We start from the raw sequence: 18,935 nt of genomic DNA, 5'->3' as shown, positions 1-18,935 counted from the left end.
AGACAGTTTAGGGGACAGAACTGTTAGGAACGTAGAAGGCTGTGTTAGGAATGTTCTAAAGGCAATGGGAGTGTTGGGAAGTTTCGAGAGAGTGAATTATCTCTCTCGAAAGTAGTACTGGGCCAACTTTGAAATGAGTAGGATCCTCTGGTAGTTCATAAGTGTGATGATTGCATGTTCACACTTTTGTGTGAGATGTGCCTCCCTCAAACCTTGTTAGGACATGGGCACATTACCCGTCTGTCGTAAAAAAAAGAAAAAAGAAAAGAAAAAAAAGAAATGAGTAGGAATGGGTGTCAGGTGGCCTGGAAAGGAAAATAGCTGGGACATCACTGCCAACGTCCATCAAAGAGCTAGTGAAGGCTGGAACCACTGAAAGGAGAGAACTCTGAGCGGCATTTCAGAGGCAAATCAAAGGACTGACTGGGTGACTGCTTACCTGTGGGAGGAGGAGAGGAAGTGGGAAGAGACCCAGATGACACAGAGGGGTACCCTTGCCCCTCCCCACAAAGCAAAGCCAGGCTGCCCCAGCTCCACCATAACTTCACCCAGGGCCAGAAGCAGGACATGGTGGCCACTGGTGTCCCAAGTGAAGGCGGTGAGGTAGTGCCATCGGAGAGCACATAGGCATCGGCCTGACCCAATGCAATGCACAGCAGCTTGCAACCAGTGCCCGAGACCTCCTAAAGCCCACAACCATACAGGGAGCCCAGACGCCTTCTCCCCTCCACTCAGCAGGGCCCTTGGGTCCTCTGCCTGGGTCCCACTGGGAGGAGGCCAACTCAGAGATGAGAAGCAGATGCCCTGGTAGGAGAGGCCCAGGGGAACTCAGAACTGCCACCTGCAGAGGCAGGAGCATGGAAAAGAAATAAGACATGGAGAAGCAGAGGAGAAAAGAGAAAGAAAGAGGAGGGTTGAGGAAAGTTGGGAGAGATGTGAGGAGGTAGAGGAGAGAATAAAGGAGGGTGCAATACAGGGAAAAGGTTGGGGGATATGAGAGGGGAAACCACACATAAGGGAGAGGGGTGGGGAGAAGGAAGAAGAGACGGGGATGGGAGAAAGGAAACGAAGGATGCATCAGCATTGCAGCCATCTCACTGGGGAGGGGAGGAAGGGTGGTGGCTGGAACTTAATGTCAAAAAGTTGGGTCTGAATTGGGGGCCTGAAGTTTAAATCTAGAGTCCCGTTTTGGATATGAGGGAGCATGGGTGCTTGATGGTAGCCCCCAGACAGCAGGTTTACATCAAAATCTGTGGTTCTATGGGTCCTACTGGTAGAAAGGCTCAGGGACCACCCCAGCATGGGCTCCTCAGACGGCCAGTGATAGACCCAATGAGCACCAGGGCTGAGCGCAGCCCCAAGAAGATACCACACATTGGCTCTGTGGAGACAGCAGCACTCAGCTACTGGTTGATATAGTCACTGTAACAGCAGCTCTGATTCCCCCAGCTGTCGGGGCAAGGCTAGGTCACCGCACCATGGTACCCAAGAGAACATCAGCATTGCCAAAGTCACCTTACATCCTTGCTTCAAAGAAAGTCAGACTTGAAATAATGAAGCCACTCACTCAGGGGCAACCTGCAGGTAAGAACGAGGGTCTTGACACACAAACTTTAGTGCTGGGTGCACCATACCCACCACCAGCAAGAAGCACCCTGACGTCAGAAGCCCTGGTGCGAGACAGGCTCTGCTCCTCATGCACACATGTGTAAGTGGGGTGACTTTGGTAAACTCTCACTGTCCCTGAGCCTCAGCTGCCTCCCAGGCAGGCAGGCAGGCAGGCAGGAGGACAGCTACTCCCTTCCTCACCTCACAGGACGGTTGTGAAGATAACAGAAGAAATGAAGGGGATCAGTTTTGTTACCTTGAGAATAATCAAGGCTTTCTCATATCCCGTTTTTAAGTTTATGGACGTTAAAGTGACTTTGCTTTGAGAAAAACCTGGATTCCACCCCACTAAAGGTGGCCGAGAAAAGGGCTGAGAAGGACAATCCAGCCTCCTTTGTTCCCTGCTTCCCACCTCTGCCTGAGCTGAGAGTCCCAGTTCAAGCCCCAACGCTGAGCTCCTATTCCAGCCCTACCCTGTCCCGCCCCCCACTGCCAGGCTCCATCCTCAGTGCTCCGCCTCCCTTCTTGCCCTGTTCCTTTCTCTACTCCTTGTGCCTCCAGCCATTGACTTCTGGCCGCTCTTTCTCACCACCCTTGCCTGGCTCCTAGCCCAGCCTCCTCCCAGCCAGTGTCACTAATTACCAGTGGGATCAATCCAGATGCCCAGCTGGTGGGTGGGCAGGGCAGGCATCTACAGCCTGTAGCGTCCTAGTGTACCACCTGCACCAGGAGCTTGGCTGTTGTGCAGTTCTGGTCCAGGAGTGGTTGATGAGTGCAACGGTCTCCACTGAGAGCCCCAGACCCGCACAACTAAGGTTTCTCCTGAGATGGAGCACAGATAAACATGGGAGAAATGAGAGAGGCAATGCTGGGGCAGGGTAGTTACCTCGGGTTTCTGTTCCTTGGGACTGAGAGGCCAAGAGGCCTAGGCAGGGGCTGAGGAAGAATTCATTCACTTGTTCATTCATTCATTCATCCATCCATCCATCCATTTACTGAAAGCCTAAACATGCCAGATACCGGGACTATATATGGAGATGAGTAAGACACGGCCCTGCCTTTGAGGTGATTACAATCTGTAGGCACAGACAGAAAAATGCAGCGTGGTGGGGGCTATGACACAGAGAAGCCCTGGAGCTGGGAGCCATGCAGCACAGACTCAGGGAGGGTGTGCAGCAGGGCACTGCCTTGGGGGCATTCACTCAAGCTCTTCTCAGCTGTGGGACTCCTCCCCGTGAATATGATCTTGCAGCTCCAGGAACTAGGGCTGAGGAGATGAAGCAGGGTTTGAATGGGTGGGGGGTCACTGGCACCCCCAGGCAAAGCCCAGACCAGATTGTCCTGCCCTCACATTTCTAATTTCTGGTTCCCATTCCCATTCCCAGACCCCAGCCAGATATTCTGGTTTGTTCACACACCATTGCTACACACACACACACACACACACACACACACACACCCTCATCTGACACAACCTTGACCTTCACTGCCCTGTGCTCTCTCCTGGAGATTAGATTCCCTCTGAACATTCCTGCCTCCAGTTGCCCTCTGCTATCCACCAGCTCCCCTCACCTGGCAGCCTAGGTCATGCTTTGTCACCTGTGGGGTCAGCTCATCTGACAGCATTTTGAAGTCCCTGCAGAAGCAGACATTGCTCTCACAACCCTCCCTTTCTTGACCAGCAGATGGAATAGTGGTGCCTCCTGCCAACATAGCTGGGCAATGGGGACAGTTTTGACCAGCTGCCCTCAGCACCCAGCAGGGGCCTGGAGAGGGAGTAATAGGTGAGAAAGACAGGTAGAGGTAGGGAGGCCTGGGGAGATGGAGAGTGAAGGTGGGAAAGAGTTGGAGGGCTGGGCCTGCCCTAAGAGGATAAGGGGAAAGTGATGGGGTGGGGAGTGTCTTCCGGAAGATCAGAGGCAAAGAAAGGTGTGACTCCAAACAATTATCAGAGTACCCCACTCTACACCGTCTCCCCCAAACACAAACTGGCTCTCTCCTCCAAACCTCCAACTTCTCTTAGTGGGCCTTGGGGTTAAAGAGGTTAAACAGGGTGGATCCAGGCAGGATGATTATAGGGTTTAGAACTTGACTGGGAGAGGATGGTAATTACACAGTGAGGTCCTCTCAGGGAGAGGGGGTGTTAGGGTTTGTGGGCAGAGATCTGGGAGGGGTCCATCCACCAACAGACCACCTCCAGCCCAGAATAGCTTCCCCACACACCACATTCCCAGAGGTTCATGCTGGCAGGGAGAAGCAAGCCTTACAGGGAAGGCCTCCTCCCCTCAGCTGCTTCTCAGTGACCCAGCCCATCCCTTCCTGCCTAGTCTGAGAATGAGTCCACTGACCCTAAAAATGGGGACTTTAGGAGGAAAAATCGAGAAGAGATAGAAGTAGGGATCCTGAATTACTCCCCATTGAGCCGAGCTCTGATGAACAAAGCAGTTTGGGTGTAGGGGGTGACCCGTGTGGTAGGGGTGCAGGACAGCAGGAGTCGCTTCTCCTCACAGTGGTTCCCCGTTCTGCGGTCGGCTCTGAGAGTGGCCCAGGCGTCTCTGGCCTGATCTCTGGTAACTGGCTCGCAGGACCTGCAGTTCCTCTTCCTGAGGATGTAACGGACCCTTTACCGGAGACTACACAAGCCCCTCTTTCCTCCAGCAGCTCCTGAAACTTCATTTCCTCCCGCTGAAACACTCCTGCTTCTCTTCCCGGCAGCTCACGCCCTTCAAACCTCAATGACTCGCCTAGGCGCCTACCCACATTTGCTGTGAATCAGTCAGGACCTTGAAGGAGGCGGGCCTGAAGGTTGCTTGGGTAACTCAGGGAGAGGGGCACCTCGGCAAGAAGTTGCCAGGGAGACCAGGACAGTGGGCGGGGCCCCAAACCCTGGTTAGCGTGTATGGGGATGAGGAAAAATCGACATGCTCGGATCTCTCCCAACTCCTTTTTCATAAAGCGAGCGCGGCCCCCCTCCTCGGGACTGAGTCTAGGGCAGCTGGATGTCTGAAGTTCCTGAAAGAGACTTCCCAGGGATTAGTTCCTGCAACTCAGGGAAACCCAACAGTTTCCAAGCCTGAGGGAACTCTAGGAAGGAGGCAAGATCTAGGAGAGGTTGGAGAGAGGAACAAGGCTTAATGCATTATGCTATAGAACTTCTTGGATTAGAAAGCTAAAGTGAAAATATGCGATGTAAAACAAAAAGAAAACAAAAAAGGGGGTTTTAGTCCCACCGCCAAAAAGCGAAAATTTCAGATTCTACCACCAGATGGCAGTCTTGCCTACTCATTGGATTAAGTTCCTCAAAGGGGAGGAAACCAGGAGGCGAACATCCTTTCTCTCGTAGAAGTCGTACCTGACTCTTGCTCTCTGGTATTTGGCAGATACAGGTAACTCCTCAGGGTCATAAATACAGTTTTCTCTCCCCAACCCAGCTCTGACCAGATCCAGTCAGCAGGCTTCATTCATTCTTTATTCAAAGCAGCTAAATAATATTTTGGTGAAAAAAGTTCCTGTTTTCTTGGGTCTCACAGTGTGAGAGGGTGGTAAATTAGAATAATAGTAATGACTAATTAATTCATTTAGAACTGTGTGTCAGGCAGTTCATCCTCATAACCTTATGGAATAGGTATAATGTTGTTATCCCCCATCTTACAGATGAGGAATCGGAGAAATAGAGCCAAGTTCACACAGAAAAGGGGAACAGCAGCTACTTGTCACCAGCCTAGTTCTAGTCTTGAAGCTATGTGACTAACCTCCATACCACACAGAATGGTGCAGATAGAGCTAGAAGGAGCATCTACTGTAGACTTGGGAGTCAAGACTGGACTCCTAGAAAACATGTCTAAAATTTCATCTATACTGAGAACTGAATGAAGAGTAAATTTGGCCAAGATACTGGGGTGGGGGGAGTGGAGGTAGGAGGAGTTGTTCTAGGAAGAGGAAACAACTTATACGAAGACTCAGAGATGATCAAGAGAAAGAGAATGAAGGTTACGTCTAAGTTTCTGGCCTGGATGATTGTCATTCACTAAAATGAAAAACATCAGGATAGGGGCACATTTTAGGGGGAGAGAAGTTCTCTATTTATCCTATTCAACCTACGATGTTTGAGCTGTCCATTCTCCTCCGGTCTTAGTTCCTATCCTCCACAGAAATGGATCATTTCTTCAAAGCTCCCCAGTATGGTCCTAATCCCTACCCAATCTTCCTTCCTCACACCTGAACCCTGTTTCTTCCCTCATTCCATTCCAGCTGCCCAGCCCAACTCTGCCCTTACACCTAGTGCTCCATCAAGCTAACTTTAAGACATTGTTTGGGCTCTAATCCAGAGAGGAAACCAATGTCCCTCTATTCTGCCTAAGACTAGTAATGTTCTTCCACTGATTCAATAAACATTGTGTGCCCCTCAAACATTTTCAATCTATTAGTTATTTGTCTGTTGACCGCCAAGGTTTTAGACTCAAGAAATAAGTCTGGAGAAACTGAGGTCTTGAAAGAGATTTCCAGGGCCAGAAGTTAAGCACTTCAGGAGCATTTTAATACCTTGGCACTCCTCTGCCCTCTGGCTGTACCCAGTGTCACACCTGAAGACTAAGGCTGGTCCCTTATCTGGGTTTCTCCCTTTGCAACTTGCCGTCTCTAACTCAGGCATCTGAGGGCAGACCTCTCTCTCATCCACACCCCTAAAACTAGTAGACCCTTCCCATACTTCTAAGACTCTGCAGACCCCATACAAAAGTATGGCGAAACCCACAGATCCAGACTCCTCTGTAAGCATAAGCATAGTGGTCTTCGCCTCTGCTTCCTCCCATTCCTCCCCCAGTGGCCCCAAGTTCCTGCCTTTTCCAGTCTGCTGATTACCTTATCCCTTTCAAGCCTCAATTGCAAGCTCACAAAGTCTTTTCAGCTCTAAGTCTTCCTCTTGTCTTGGTTTCCCAACCACCTCTCCACCTTCTCAGATTGTCCCTGGCCTCTTTGCTCCGTGTCTCCCTGGCTAACCCCCACGTTCAATCCTTCCATGTCGCTCTCCCTGGTCCCCTGATGAGCTCAGCCCGAGGCTCTCCTCCATGGTTTCTTGAAAAATTTTCTTCCGGCTGCCTCTGGTAACTAGGGCTCCCTTGGACTCAAATTCTCCACCTCCTCCCCTCAGGCTCTGTATGCTCCCATTAAGGTTGACTCCTGTTACTGTGCTGTCTCTTTCCCTCAGGAGTCAGTCTTCCCACCTCTGCCTTCCCCCATCCTCTGTGTCGGCCCCCTCAGGGGCTCCCTGGGGATCTCCGTCTCTGCTCCTCTCCCTTCTCCCCGCTCTCTTTCCCAAGGTTCTGGTCTCTGTCCCATCAGTCCCTCTGCCCCTGCTCCCATCTCTCTGCACGCCTGACCTCTCCTGGTCTGGCTCTGTAGACCTCCATCTCTCACGGTCTAGCCATACTTCTCCCGTTAGTCTCTCTCCCCTAATCTTTATCTCTGGCTCTCCCCACTCTAACTCCCCCACTAGTTGTGCCTCTCTTTCCTTCTCTATCTCTGTCTCTCTAGCTAAATCTCTCCTCCCTGCGTCTTCCCCCTCACCTTACTCTCCCTTATCTTACCCCCCTTTGTCTCTCCTTTTCCTCCTGCTCTTTCTATCTCTGTCTCTGATCTGTCTCTTCGCTCTTTCTATCTGTCTCTCCTTGGTCTCTCTGACTCTCTCTCTCGCTCTCTTCCCCCACCTCTCCCCCACCCCAATATCTCTGTCTCTCCATCTCTCTCTGGGCCCTCGCTCCCTCCCTCTCTCTCTTTTCCTCGGCTCTCTCCGGCTCCCTCTCTCGCCTCGGATGACAGCGCTGCCTCTTTTGTTGGCTCCGCAGCCAATCGCGGCCGCTGACGACACGGGGGCCGGGGCTATAAAGGGCCTGGCCCGGGCTCGGGCCCCCCCAGCCGCCCGCCCCGGCCGCCCGCCCGCCCCGCCCGCGCGCCCGCCGCCCCCGGCCCCCCCGACCCCCCCTCGGCCGGGCAGCCCCCAATCCCGCGCCGCCGGGACCCCCTCCTCTTCCCTCCCTCCTCCCTCCGCCCCCTCCCCGCGGGACTCCGGCGTCCCCGCCCCCCAGTCCTCCCTCCCCTCCCCTCCAGCATGGTGCTCGCGGCCCCGCTGCTGCTGGGCTTCCTGCTCCTCGCCCTGGAGCTGCGGCCCCGGGGGGAGGCGGCCGAGGGCCCCGCGGCGGCGGCGGCGGCGGCGGCGGCGGCAGCGGGGGCCGGGGGGGAGCGCTCGAGCCGGCCGGCCCCGTCCGTGGTGCCCGAGCCCGACGGCTGCCCAGTGTGCGTGTGGCGGCAGCACAGCCGCGAGCTGCGCCTGGAGAGCATCAAGTCGCAGATCCTGAGCAAACTGAGGCTCAAGGAGGCGCCCAACATTAGCCGCGAGGTGGTGAAGCAGCTGCTGCCCAAGGCGCCGCCGCTGCAGCAGATCCTGGACCTGCACGACTTCCAGGGCGATGCGCTGCAGCCCGAGGACTTCCTGGAGGAGGACGAGTACCACGCCACCACCGAAACTGTCATTAGCATGGCCCAGGAGAGTAAGTGGACCGCTGGGCGCGAGCTGTGGGATGCTGGCTCGGGCTCCGGGAAAGTGAGCGCCTCCCGCTCGGAAGCCGAGCGCTCCCGGATGCTCTGGCCCGGAAGCCTTTACTGCGAAAACTTGACGGATTGAGGGGCGGGGGCTGATCCCTGGAAGTTTTTCGAGCGGTGGAGATGGGCTGCGGAGTTGTGTGCACGACCCGTCCCGGGAGGTGGTGGTGGGGCAAACAGAGAGGGTTGAGAAATGCCTCCTCCCACCCCGGGTGTGCGAAAAAGACCCGTGTTGGAGTCTGGGGAAGCTGGAACCCGCCAGCGGTGGAGGGGCAGGGGCAGCCACTGAGTCCTGAAGGGCAGTGGAGGAGAGGCTGGAGAACAGAATCGGGAGGCTTCGGGACCCCCTCAGTCCCGGCCGGCTGCAGTGCTCTCTGCCTCCCAATACTCGTGGCACCAGTTCTCCACCCCTTCTACCCTGGGCTCCGCAACGCACCCACCGGGCTGCAGAGTGCCCCTATCCCTCTCCCAGGAATGAGGTCTCAGAGCCCTGTTTCTCTCCCGGCAGGCAGCCCAGCTGGCACCCATTTCACCCGGAGCCCTTCTGACACCTGGTCTCCCTAAGGGCTGTGCCTTCTCGGTCCAGACCGAGCTCAGAGAACTCAACTCTATTGCGCTGTGGCTAAGGGCACCCGTTTGGCTGCTCAAACCTTAGTGTTCCATCCCTTATTCTCCCGCCCCTACCCTCACCCGGACTTGAGGAGACAGAGGAAGACCTAGGGAGAAAAATAAAGAAAGAGATGGGGAGGGAGGAGGAACCCAGGCATCCAAGCCCCTGGCCAAACGGAAGATGAACATGTTAATAGACTTGAGCTGCTTTGAAATTTTATGGCCTGGGAAATCCAGGCCAACACTCCCCCCACAACTCCCCCAAACTCCCCAGCTCTCCCAAGGGTCAGATGACTCCCATTTCCCCTCCCCCACTGAAGTCTCCCCCCCTGCAACTCCAGGAAACCAAGCCTTCTCTTATTCCCTAGTGGTTTGGCAAAGTCACCCCCCCACACACACACACACACAACTGTTCGGTTTTATGACTCTGAACAGAAGAGGGGGGAAAACTGGTTTATTGGCAGATGGGTCATAAAAAGCTGGGGGCTGAGGGGAGTCCTCGTGGCCCACCCCCTTGGGAGAGGCACAGGAACCCAGGTGTGCATCTGGGAGGCCAGTGCTCATACTGCCGCCAGTTTTCCTGTAGACCCTAACTCGACAGTACTTGGTCAGGGCTGAAAAGAAAAGAAAACTCAAAGGACTAGGAAACTAATTTGGGGGTGAAGGCCTAGGATCTGGTCTTGGGTTCCTCAGTCTCCCTCCAGTTCTTAAGGCTTCTGCTTTAGAGAAGTTAGGGTCAGTCTGAGATTGACTGTGGCAGGGATGAGGGTGGGGATTTGTGAAACAGTTGTAGAGGAATTCTGAAGAAGAGTTTGCTGGAAGAAGATGAAGGGTACAGTGGGAAAAGATCCTGTGGTCTCTGTGGTGTAGTGTGCATGAGAATTTCCAGTTGGGTGATAGAGCTATGGGCTTCCTCTTGCCCCTTCCTAGCCCCAGCATCCCTTACCCAATGGGCATGAGCCCAGAGTTAGCCCTGGTAATGGGGATGAGGGAAGTGAACAGACTCTGCATGCCTGGATTGGGAAGTGCAGGTTAGGCTGGAGGGGGGGGCCAGGGGAAGGACACCAGCAGGTGGGGTTCTGCCCCAACTTCTCCCTCATGCCACCCTAGGACTTGGCTAACTAGGGACTGGGTCTCTGGCCAGGTATTGTACGTCCCCTTTAAGAGCCAAGCTGAGCTCTTAAGAGAGGGAGGGGGAGAGGAGGGGAGGGGAGGGAGAGAGGGGAAAAGGAAAAAGAGACTTTTATAGTCTAATCCCCAGGGACCCGCTTTAATAAGAGACTTGTGCTCTGCTAATCGGGGGAGGTGTTTGTCAGCAGAGATGGCCTCCGCTCCCCTCCCCCTTCCTCCCTTCCCCCCAGCCCTCAACCCTGGACCCCAGCCCCCACCTCTTCTAGGCTGCTGTGCCTGCCCTAGTTCCCTCCACCCTCTCAGGCTCTCCCACCCCAGCCTTCATCCTGGGAACCCAGCCCCCTTGCCCTTCTGGGAGCCAAGCCCAGCCCCTCAGTTTCTCTCTCCTCCCTACACCAAGAGGCCCCTGTCCTCTCAGCCCAACCTCCTGCCCCTAGGCCTTCCAGCCAGGGTATGGAGAGTGTGCATGGGGTGGGGGGGGAGGGGGAGGCAGTGAGCAGGGAGGGGGTTGGGCTTTTGCTGAAAATAGTGCAATGACCTCTCTCCAGACCAGCGCCGCCTACTAAACCTGACCTGCTGCCTGCCACCAACCCAATCAATCCAACACAGATGTGGCTTCTTCCCCTCCCCTTGGGAGCTGGGCCTATGTGTGTGTTGGGGACTCTTTCAAGCCCCTTGTTTCCCTCTGTGCCTCTACCTGCTTCTCCTTTGTTCCTCCCTCTGTATCCTTCTGTCCTTTCTCTTCATCCCACTAGGCTTAGCTACCACCCTCCTTTTGCTTAACTTCCACCCAACTCCTTTTGAATCCTCCCTTCTCTCCCAGTATTCTCCAAATTCCAAACGTATTTCTTCTCCCCCTACCATGATCTTCCCCTCTTCCTTCCCTTCATTTCCCTGCCTATCTCTTCTAACCTGCCTCATCCCCAACAGTCTCTTTCCTGTCATCTCCCTCACCATCTCCAGTCTTTCCGTCTTCTCCCTTTTCCCTTTTCTTGCTCCATATATTATGTTTGTCCTGTCCCCTTGTAGTACCTGACTGTCCCCACACCCACTGGAGGAGAAGTGTATGGGGATTCCCTGGGTTGGGGATGGGGGACTTTACCTAAAGGAACCAAAGACTTAGAGGGATGGGGCCCTGGTCCCAGTCCCCCATCTTTAAGTCTTGGGTCAGCTTAGGTAGAGGAGTATGTTTAGAGTTTAGAAAACTAACAATAAACCAACGTTTGAGAAGCTACTACAATTTTCACATTCTTTATTTAATGCTCAGCACTCCTACGAAGCAAGGATTATTATCTGTTTCATTAAGTTGGTGGGTAAGGTCAGATTGATGATTCATGAGGAGTCAGGCAGTGATTAAACCCATTTCAATTGTAGTCAAAGAACAGTGTTTATACGCCAGGAAGAACTTTCAAGAACTGGGCTGTACAATTTAAGATTGGGAGTTTAGGGAAGTTCATTTAGCATGCGTTATTGAGCAGTGCCTGGTACAATGGGAGGCACTAAAGCTACAACGGTGACAAAACACACAGTATCAACAGTGTCCACACTTGTGGAGAGTAGTACCTAATAGGAAAGACAGGCAGGAAAATCAGACAATCCCTATGCTGAAATTAGGCATAGTATGCTATTTGGATTGTTGTTTGTCACTCCCCATCTCACCAGCAGCGTCCCTGCCCCAGCTACTCTCCTGATCTCTGAATCTCCACTCCATGAACCCTACCCCATCGCATCATCACTGCAGCTCCAGCAGGAGGATAACTGAGAGGATGACCAGTGCCCTGGGATCTCAGAGAAGAACCAAGGGAAAGGAAGCTGCTGAGGAACTTTGTGTCTCATGTCCTGAATATACGAAGATCATTAAGCACTTTCCTCCCCATCTCACTCAGAGGATCCTCCTTCTGGAGTGTGGGTGGGAGTGCTGATGGGAGACCACAGATGCTATGTCCTCCATGATTATACAGAACTCGGACACCTGGGCATGATGCATAAGGACTTGGACTTCCTGATCACAGTCACATAGCTCTGGCAGTTCATTCTTGATTCTTCTTCTCTCAGTCCATTTAGAGTGAAAATGGATATTCCTGTCCAATGGAAACATGATTTAAGGCATCCCCAACTGATTTAAAAGATTAGAAAGGGAACTGAGAGGAGCTGCAATGGAGGCAGAGGCGCATGAGAATCATCATCCTTTAGACCGAAGAAGGGTCAATTTATGGTCCAGAACCAGGGGAAATAGGCCAAAATGTAAGGTTGGGATGTTAAATAACATTTGTGAAGACTTACTGGCACTGGGCTGAAAAACCATAGGAAGCTCAGGGGAGAAAAGAAGACATTACAGTTGATCTGAGGTATTGAATATTATTTCTGATGCTTTGGGCAAGTAGGAAGAAACAACATGGAGGTCGTTTTTCCTTTCCTCAAAAGCTGAGGCAGCAATGGTGATGAGGAGGAGGAAGCAGCTGAGGAAACTGGTTCTCAGGTCAATGGACTAGGGAGTCAAATGCACAGAATGAATCGTTCCATTCTTCTGGGGTTATTTCTAATGAGAACGATGCAAGTAGCCTAGATCTGAATTCTGGTTTACTTCATGGAATAAATATAGTTCGTGCTCCCTATCTGGACCCTGGGCTATCCACTTTCTGAGGCCATCTGTTTGTTTGTTTGTTTGTTTGTTTATTTTGGGGGGGTGGCTGTGCCAGGCTCCTCCTGGCCTCTAGACAAAACAGGAGATATAGGGCAAGGTGACCTGAGGACAGCAAGTGTGATATGAGGTTTGGCTTCTATGGACATCATCAAAGGTTCCGGAAAAGTTGGAGCCCTACATACTGGGGTAAGTTGGGGAAAGGGAAGGCTGCAGGTGGAAGAATTCCCTAATAAACGATCTTTGCAGGTTACCTGGTAGAGGAGAAACTATGCATTAGGGCAGACGGATTAGCGAATGAATGGGTGCAGATCAGTGAGGCCTGATAGAGCCATCATCCTACAGGGAAAGAGGAGGCACTGTTCTGGGTACCAGCGACATGGTAATCAACTAGACAGGCACAGGAGAAGGGTGAAGGAGAAAACTCAGGCTGAGGAGTTCAGGTTGCCAGGGTCCCCCAGTGCTGCTGACCCCCTCCACCAACGCCCTTTGCTGACGCTGTACCCCCTTGTCTCTTTATCAGCGGACCCTGCGGTGCAGACCGATGGCAGCCCTCTGTGCTGCCATTTCCACTTCAGCCCCAAGGTGATGTTCACAAAGGTACTGAAAGCCCAGCTGTGGGTGTATCTGCGGCCTGTGCCCCGCCCAGCCACGGTGTACCTGCAGATCTTGCGGCTGAAACCCCTGACTGGGGAAGGGACTGCTGGGGGAGGGGGCGCAGGCCGGCGTCACATCCGCATCCGCTCACTCAAGATTGAGCTGCATTCACGCTCAGGCCACTGGCAGAGCATTGACTTCAAGCAAGTGCTGCACAGCTGGTTCCGCCAGCCACAGAGCAACTGGGGTGTGGAGATCAACGCCTTCGACCCCAGTGGCACAGACCTGGCGGTCACCTCCCTGGGGCCCGGAGCTGAGGGGCTGGTGAGCAGGGAGCCTGAGATGGTGGCAGATATGTGTAGCCTCCAGGAGTGTGAAGAGGGGTGGGGACCAGCATTATTTCTCTGGGGCCAGGCGCTGATTCCAGAGGAGTTGGAGGGGGAAGGGGAGTGGCAGCTATCACTTTTCAGAGATCCAAGGCAGGCAACAGCTGAAGACTGTATTCCGGGTGAAGGTGTGAGTTAATGGGAGATCCCTGGGAACACAAAAATGGGTTGTTTGTTGGTGAGGCCTTGGGCCAAGGGGGTGTCGAGGGGCAGGTTGCCAGGAGAGGAATTAGGGAAGGTGAGCTGAAGGAGACTTGCTTAGCTGGCAGGAAACGTGGGCAGAAGATAGAGGCTGCAGACGGGAGCAGCGGACAAGCTGAGAAATCAGTGGTCTCTGTTCTCACGCCTCTGTCGAGGGGCAAGTGAGAAAGGAACAGGGCGTAGGACCCCTTCGGGGCTCTGTCACACCTCTTTCTCCTCTCCCGTCCCAGCACCCTTTCATGGAGCTTCGGGTCCTAGAGAACACAAAGCGGTCCCGGCGGAACCTGGGCCTGGACTGTGATGAGCACTCCAGTGAGTCCCGCTGCTGCCGGTACCCCCTCACCGTGGACTTTGAGGCTTTCGGCTGGGACTGGATCATCGCGCCTAAACGCTACAAGGCCAACTACTGCTCCGGCCAGTGCGAGTACATGTTCATGCAAAAGTATCCACACACCCACTTGGTGCAACAGGCTAACCCAAGAGGCTCTGCTGGGCCCTGCTGTACCCCCACCAAGATGTCCCCCATCAACATGCTCTACTTCAATGACAAGCAGCAGATTATCTACGGCAAGATCCCTGGCATGGTGGTGGATCGCTGTGGCTGCTCCTAAGGTGGGGGTCTGAGGATACCTCCCCCACAGACCCCACCCCTCGACCCCCAGCCCTGGCCCCCAGCCCCCAGGCCCTGGAGCTCCCTCCACCGCTTCCCATGAACATCGTACCTTGTTCCCTGCCCAAGCAGCGTGCAATACAACAGAGGGAGGCAGGTGGGGATTGAGGGGTGACGGGTTTGGGGGAAAGGGGGCCGAGGGGGCATGGTCAAGTGGGGAGTGTTTGAGGTTTGCAGGTGAGAAGGTTTGGCAAGAAGACAGAGGCGTAGAGACAGAGGTAGAGCAGAGGGTTAGAGACAGAGGAACACTAAGAGCAGCAGTGAGAAGGCAAAAGGATAGAAAGGCAGAAGAGACAGAGACTAGGCAGAGATAAACAGTGAGAAAGAGACCGAAATGGAGTAGGAAGAGAAAGCCCTACACCAAGCCTCCTTTCTTCCACCGGCAAGGTGAGGGGCTTGGTATGGTTTGGGGAAACCCCCTGACTACCATTCTCAGTAGGAGAGGAAATTAAAAATCCATGCTTAGCTTCTTCCCTTTCTCTCTCCAGCAGTGGGTGGGGGAAGGGCAGTGAGGGCAGGGGCAACGTGAGGATTTTGGAATTTTATTTATTTATTTATTGTGACTTTTCATTTTTTGGTATTTGGCTTTACGGAAATAGAAGGGCCCCTGCCCACTGTGCCCCATTTGTCCCTCATTCCCCAAACCCTGTTCTCCCTCAATACCCACCTATTTAAGCACTTGTATAAAGCCTCCAGGGTTGGCATGGGAGCAGAGGGCAAGAGGGCTGACATGGTGGTTTCCAATCCATAATCATCCTACTTAACCTTCCTGAGCCAAAGGGGTTGAACTGAATTCCGGTGGTCTTAGAAACAGTAAGAAGTTCGGGTTTAGGAGCTGGGGGTGGTGGTGGAGGGGAGAGCCCTCAACATCCAGGATCTGTGAGCCACTAAACTAACCCTCAGGTCCACTCTCGTAGTGTAGAGTTGTTTAGCAAGAGGGAGTGGCCTGCTTATGCCCAAATTCACCCAGCCAAGAGACCAAAGAGCCTGTGGAATGACCCTGCTCCCAGCCTCTATCTTCAGGTCAGTAAAGAGTATAGAGGTCCCAGAGTCCCTGGGTCTGGGAAGGGTTAGGAGAGGTCAAGCAAGTAGTAAGGAGGCTGAAGGTTATAGGGCGTTTGAATCCAAATCACTGCTCTGGGCTAGGGAATAGAGCCAGCAGATCAAGGTGGAAGGGATTCTGGAGGGGGAACATTTTAGTCCCCCAACCCCAAAGCTCAGGGTGGAAGCAGGGAGAACAAGGGAGCAGAGTGTCTATAATTATTTTTATGTTTTATTTTTGGAATCTAGCAGTACCTGGCAGCAAGGAGGGGACAATACAGTGGGGAAAAGCATCTGACAAGGCCAGTTAGAGCAGAGGATGGGAAGGATGGAGACTCCCTGGTTTGGAAGGCTAGGAAGCAGGCAGGGACTGGTTGCCACTCCAAGTCACAAGCTGGGCCTATTCATTCCTCCCACAATCCTGGCCCACCCTCCTCTGGACTCACTGTGCCTCAGTTTCTTCCCCTCGATGGAATGAGAAATAGCAGCACCCGCCACAGCCAAGAGATGAATTCTGAGCACTTACCACGGGCACTTTATGGACATAAAATACCTCTCGCTGTGGGACACATAACCAGGGCACCAGAGTAGTGGTGAAGAGATGTGAGGCTTAGAGGAGCTGCAGGCTTCAGAGTACGAGTTTCCCTCTGCCTCCCTGCCGGACAGTGCCTGAAGCCCAGGAGCTGAGAATCTCCTGACCCACACCCTACCCATACCTCACCACCAGACCTCTTGGCTCCAGGCAAGAGCCTAGGGGGTCAGGAGAGGAGAGGGGGAAAAAACCTTCAGCAAAATTGTTACTCTAAGTAAAGCCAGCAGTTATGGGTCTAATGCAAACAGTATTGAACTAAAGCCCGAGCCGGAGAGCTGACCAGCAAGGCTTGTTGTTCCCAAGAGCATGACTCTCCTGCCTGGCCCAGCCAGTGGAAGGGGCAAAGGTATGTGACCACCCTTGGGAAGGTGATGTTGGTTATCTTTAGCATCTTATTCCCGTTGCCACAGTGAGAAAGTGAGATAAGGTGTTTTGGTACATATTGGGCAGGGGCGATTAAGCATTTCAACTTGCCTCTTCCCATATAGTAGCTATGTTAAACCCCAGCCTCTCCTCTCTGACCTGTTCTTCATCCTTCCTTCTGCCCCAATCTTGGAGAACCGTCAACACCATTCAAATTTTCATGGTGGAAGGAAAGGAACAGAAGTGAAGAACAGAAGATGCCTTCTCCAAGGTCAAATGCCCATGTCTTTTGATCTTGGCACAGGGTGGGGATTGGGCAATAGACATCAGGTAACTTCCCTCTACAAATTCTAGAGAGCTGGGGCATTAGAGTTGGGGACACTTAGAATATGCCCCTTTAATATCACCAAATAAAGACCTCTGGGGGAGGGTCTTTCTCTTATGAGCATAAGTCTGTGAGTTAAAGTCTCCTTCCCCTGGTCCTCCCCACCCCCCGAGATACGGGGGCATAGCCCAGCGACCTAGTGGGCACTAGCACTCCCCTCTCCAACCTTAAGATGTGTGTGGACCTCGCCAGTGCCCTCCGATCATAATTAGTGTAATTATTATTTACTTTGTGTATTTGTTACACTGTGCGTGATTGCCTTTGTTTGTTAAGGGTGTCTGAGGAGTGTGGGCTGACAGGGGCGCTGGAATGCCGGGAAAGGACTTCTTCACTGAGAGCAAGGATTCCAGGAGGGAACTATTGCAAACAGGCCATCAGGCAGTTTTCAAGTTATGTGACAGAGGGCAAAGATGGCCATAGGATGCTCTGAGTTTTGGGATGGTCACATGACACAATCCAGCACTTGAACCTGAAAAAAGAAAAATAAAAGCAGTCAAAGAGTTTAGAATTCAGTGATGAGCTCTTCTCCCTAACCAAGCGCCACATTTCCACCTTGGAGACCAGGAACAGAAGAGGATCTGAGCGAGGATGAGAACTTGTTCAAGAATTAAGAAGATGGGGGTTTGGAGCAAGGGGAAAACATGAGGGGCAGCTGGGATGAGGGCTGGGACCTGCAGCCCAAGGGAGGGGACCTAGAACAACTCTTCTCTGGAGCTTGATCCAGAACAGCCCCAAAGATTACAAAACCCTCTTTTAGCCTCCAGAGAACAGATGTCAAAGTTCTCGAGATGATCCAGCTAACGTCTATCCAGTTCCCTGATCCTAGGTGTCCAACAGTTTTACCAAAAGCCCAAACCCCAACCAACATCACCATCCCACCTCGCTATTATACCAAGAGTGATTCAGTGTCTCATGGACCTAGGGCACACTTCCCAAGACATAAGACTGGGTGTAGCGAAGGAATCTTGCCTCATATTTTAAAAAGAGAAAGCTCCTGTGACATCAACCTGATCCAGAGTGAGGGACAGGACCACTGAGGGTTCAATGTGCCTTCATGCTTTCCCTGTCCTGTCAATTCTGTCAATAGATTGACCAAACTACAAGACTGAGGATAAGAGAAGACAAAAGTGCTACATATTGTATCTTCCCAAGGAACTGTATTGGCCACACCTACCCCTAGCTTTTGGCCTGAGCTAAAAACAGGTTTTCTCCCCCGACTGTGCATTGTTTCCTACTTTTGAGAGGACACCCAGAAGAGACTGCAAAATGACTTTTATCCCCAAACATCCTCCAAACCAATGTATGGATAGCTGTATCTTTGCCCATTTTTTTGGATGTCAGGGGCTCCAAGCTAAGCGCCAGCAGGCAGTAGCATTTATAGCTTCCGGTCTGTAGTAAGGGAGAAGCAGGGAAGTCAATGGCCCAGGCCACAATGTCAGCTTTTCTGCCAGTGAGCTGGGGTTAAGGGAGTAATTAGAATTCCTCCCACCTCTTCCCACTCTGAACCCTTAAATGCACCTGCATACGCTGTACACACACATACACACACGCTCAAACTAAATCACTTAGCCCCTTACCCTCTAGCTGGAACCTACTCAGGGAAAAGAAAATCCACTGTAAATCACCTAATAAAATTAAGAACTAATATTTATTGGACAATTACTATGCAAACTATAGTAAGCAAATTGTGCTGAGTATATAGTTAAGTCTCACAGCAACCTTCACAATAGGGTTGCTACTGGTACAGTCTGGAAAGTCACAGAATAATTAATTTGCCCAGGGTTTCAGACCTAGTAGAGCTAGTGTGGCAGAACAAGGAATTATACCAAAGTAGTTGCTACACAATATTCCAGTCTAACATATTGTATTAATGGTGATTTGAGAGGTGGAAAAACTAAAGGCAGGGACAACTGAGAGAGGAACACCTTGGGCTCAACCGGTCTGCAAAGGTGTGAAAACTGCCATTATTATTTTTTTAAAGATTAAAAAGATGCTTTATTTTTATTTATTATTTTTTAAAGATGGCACAGCTCACAGTGGCCCATGCGGGGATTGAACCGGCAACCTTGGTGTTATCAGTACCACGCTCTAACCAAGTGAACTAACCAGCCACC

The 18,935-nt window shown here is 52.4% G+C and overlaps 2 protein-coding genes and 1 non-coding gene across 3 annotated transcripts in view; 2 read left to right on the top strand and 1 right to left on the bottom strand.

Annotated features, from left to right (window-relative positions):
* The first annotated feature begins 142 nt into the window (after positions 1–142).
* LOC141570306 (small nucleolar RNA U13) lies at positions 143–246 on the top strand. The gene has a single exon (XR_012494311.1). It is a non-coding gene; the product is annotated as a small nucleolar RNA U13 (small nucleolar RNA).
* A 7,385-nt stretch (positions 247–7,631) lies between these two features.
* Positions 7,632–17,066, top strand: GDF11 (growth differentiation factor 11). Its single transcript, XM_019742225.2, has 3 exons — positions 7,632–8,153; positions 13,110–13,507; positions 14,001–17,066. Exons 1-3 carry the CDS (start codon positions 7,715–7,717, stop codon positions 14,379–14,381), a joined length of 1,218 nt encoding a protein of 405 aa, XP_019597784.2. The 5' UTR covers positions 7,632–7,714; the 3' UTR covers positions 14,382–17,066.
* Positions 15,696–18,935, bottom strand: part of SARNP (SAP domain containing ribonucleoprotein) — a 47,107-nt gene continuing 43,867 nt past the window's right edge. Inside the window, exon 11 of the mRNA XM_019742373.2 lies at positions 15,696–17,290. Within this exon, the coding sequence (XP_019597932.2) occupies positions 17,264–17,290 (27 nt within the window). The 3' untranslated portion in view covers positions 15,696–17,263. The remainder of the gene's footprint in view (positions 17,291–18,935) is intronic.

The sequence above is a fragment of the Rhinolophus sinicus genome, linkage group LG02, assembly GCF_036562045.2.
Source record: "Rhinolophus sinicus isolate RSC01 linkage group LG02, ASM3656204v1, whole genome shotgun sequence".
Classification (NCBI taxonomy): domain Eukaryota; kingdom Metazoa; phylum Chordata; class Mammalia; order Chiroptera; family Rhinolophidae; genus Rhinolophus; species Rhinolophus sinicus.
Note: the sequence above shows the minus strand (reverse complement) of the source record. Positions and strands in the feature narration are given on the sequence as shown.

Excerpts from the sequence above, each read along its gene's own strand:
- GDF11 (XM_019742225.2), top strand. The coding sequence starts at position 7,715 with ATGGTGCTCGCGGCCCCGCTGCTGCTGGGCTTCCTGCTCCTCGCCCTG. Across the intron at positions 8,154-13,109 it reads CATTAGCATGGCCCAGGAGA|CGGACCCTGCGGTGCAGACC; the intron begins GTAAGTGGACCG and ends TCTCTTTATCAG. Across the intron at positions 13,508-14,000 it reads GGCCCGGAGCTGAGGGGCTG|CACCCTTTCATGGAGCTTCG; the intron begins GTGAGCAGGGAG and ends CTCCCGTCCCAG.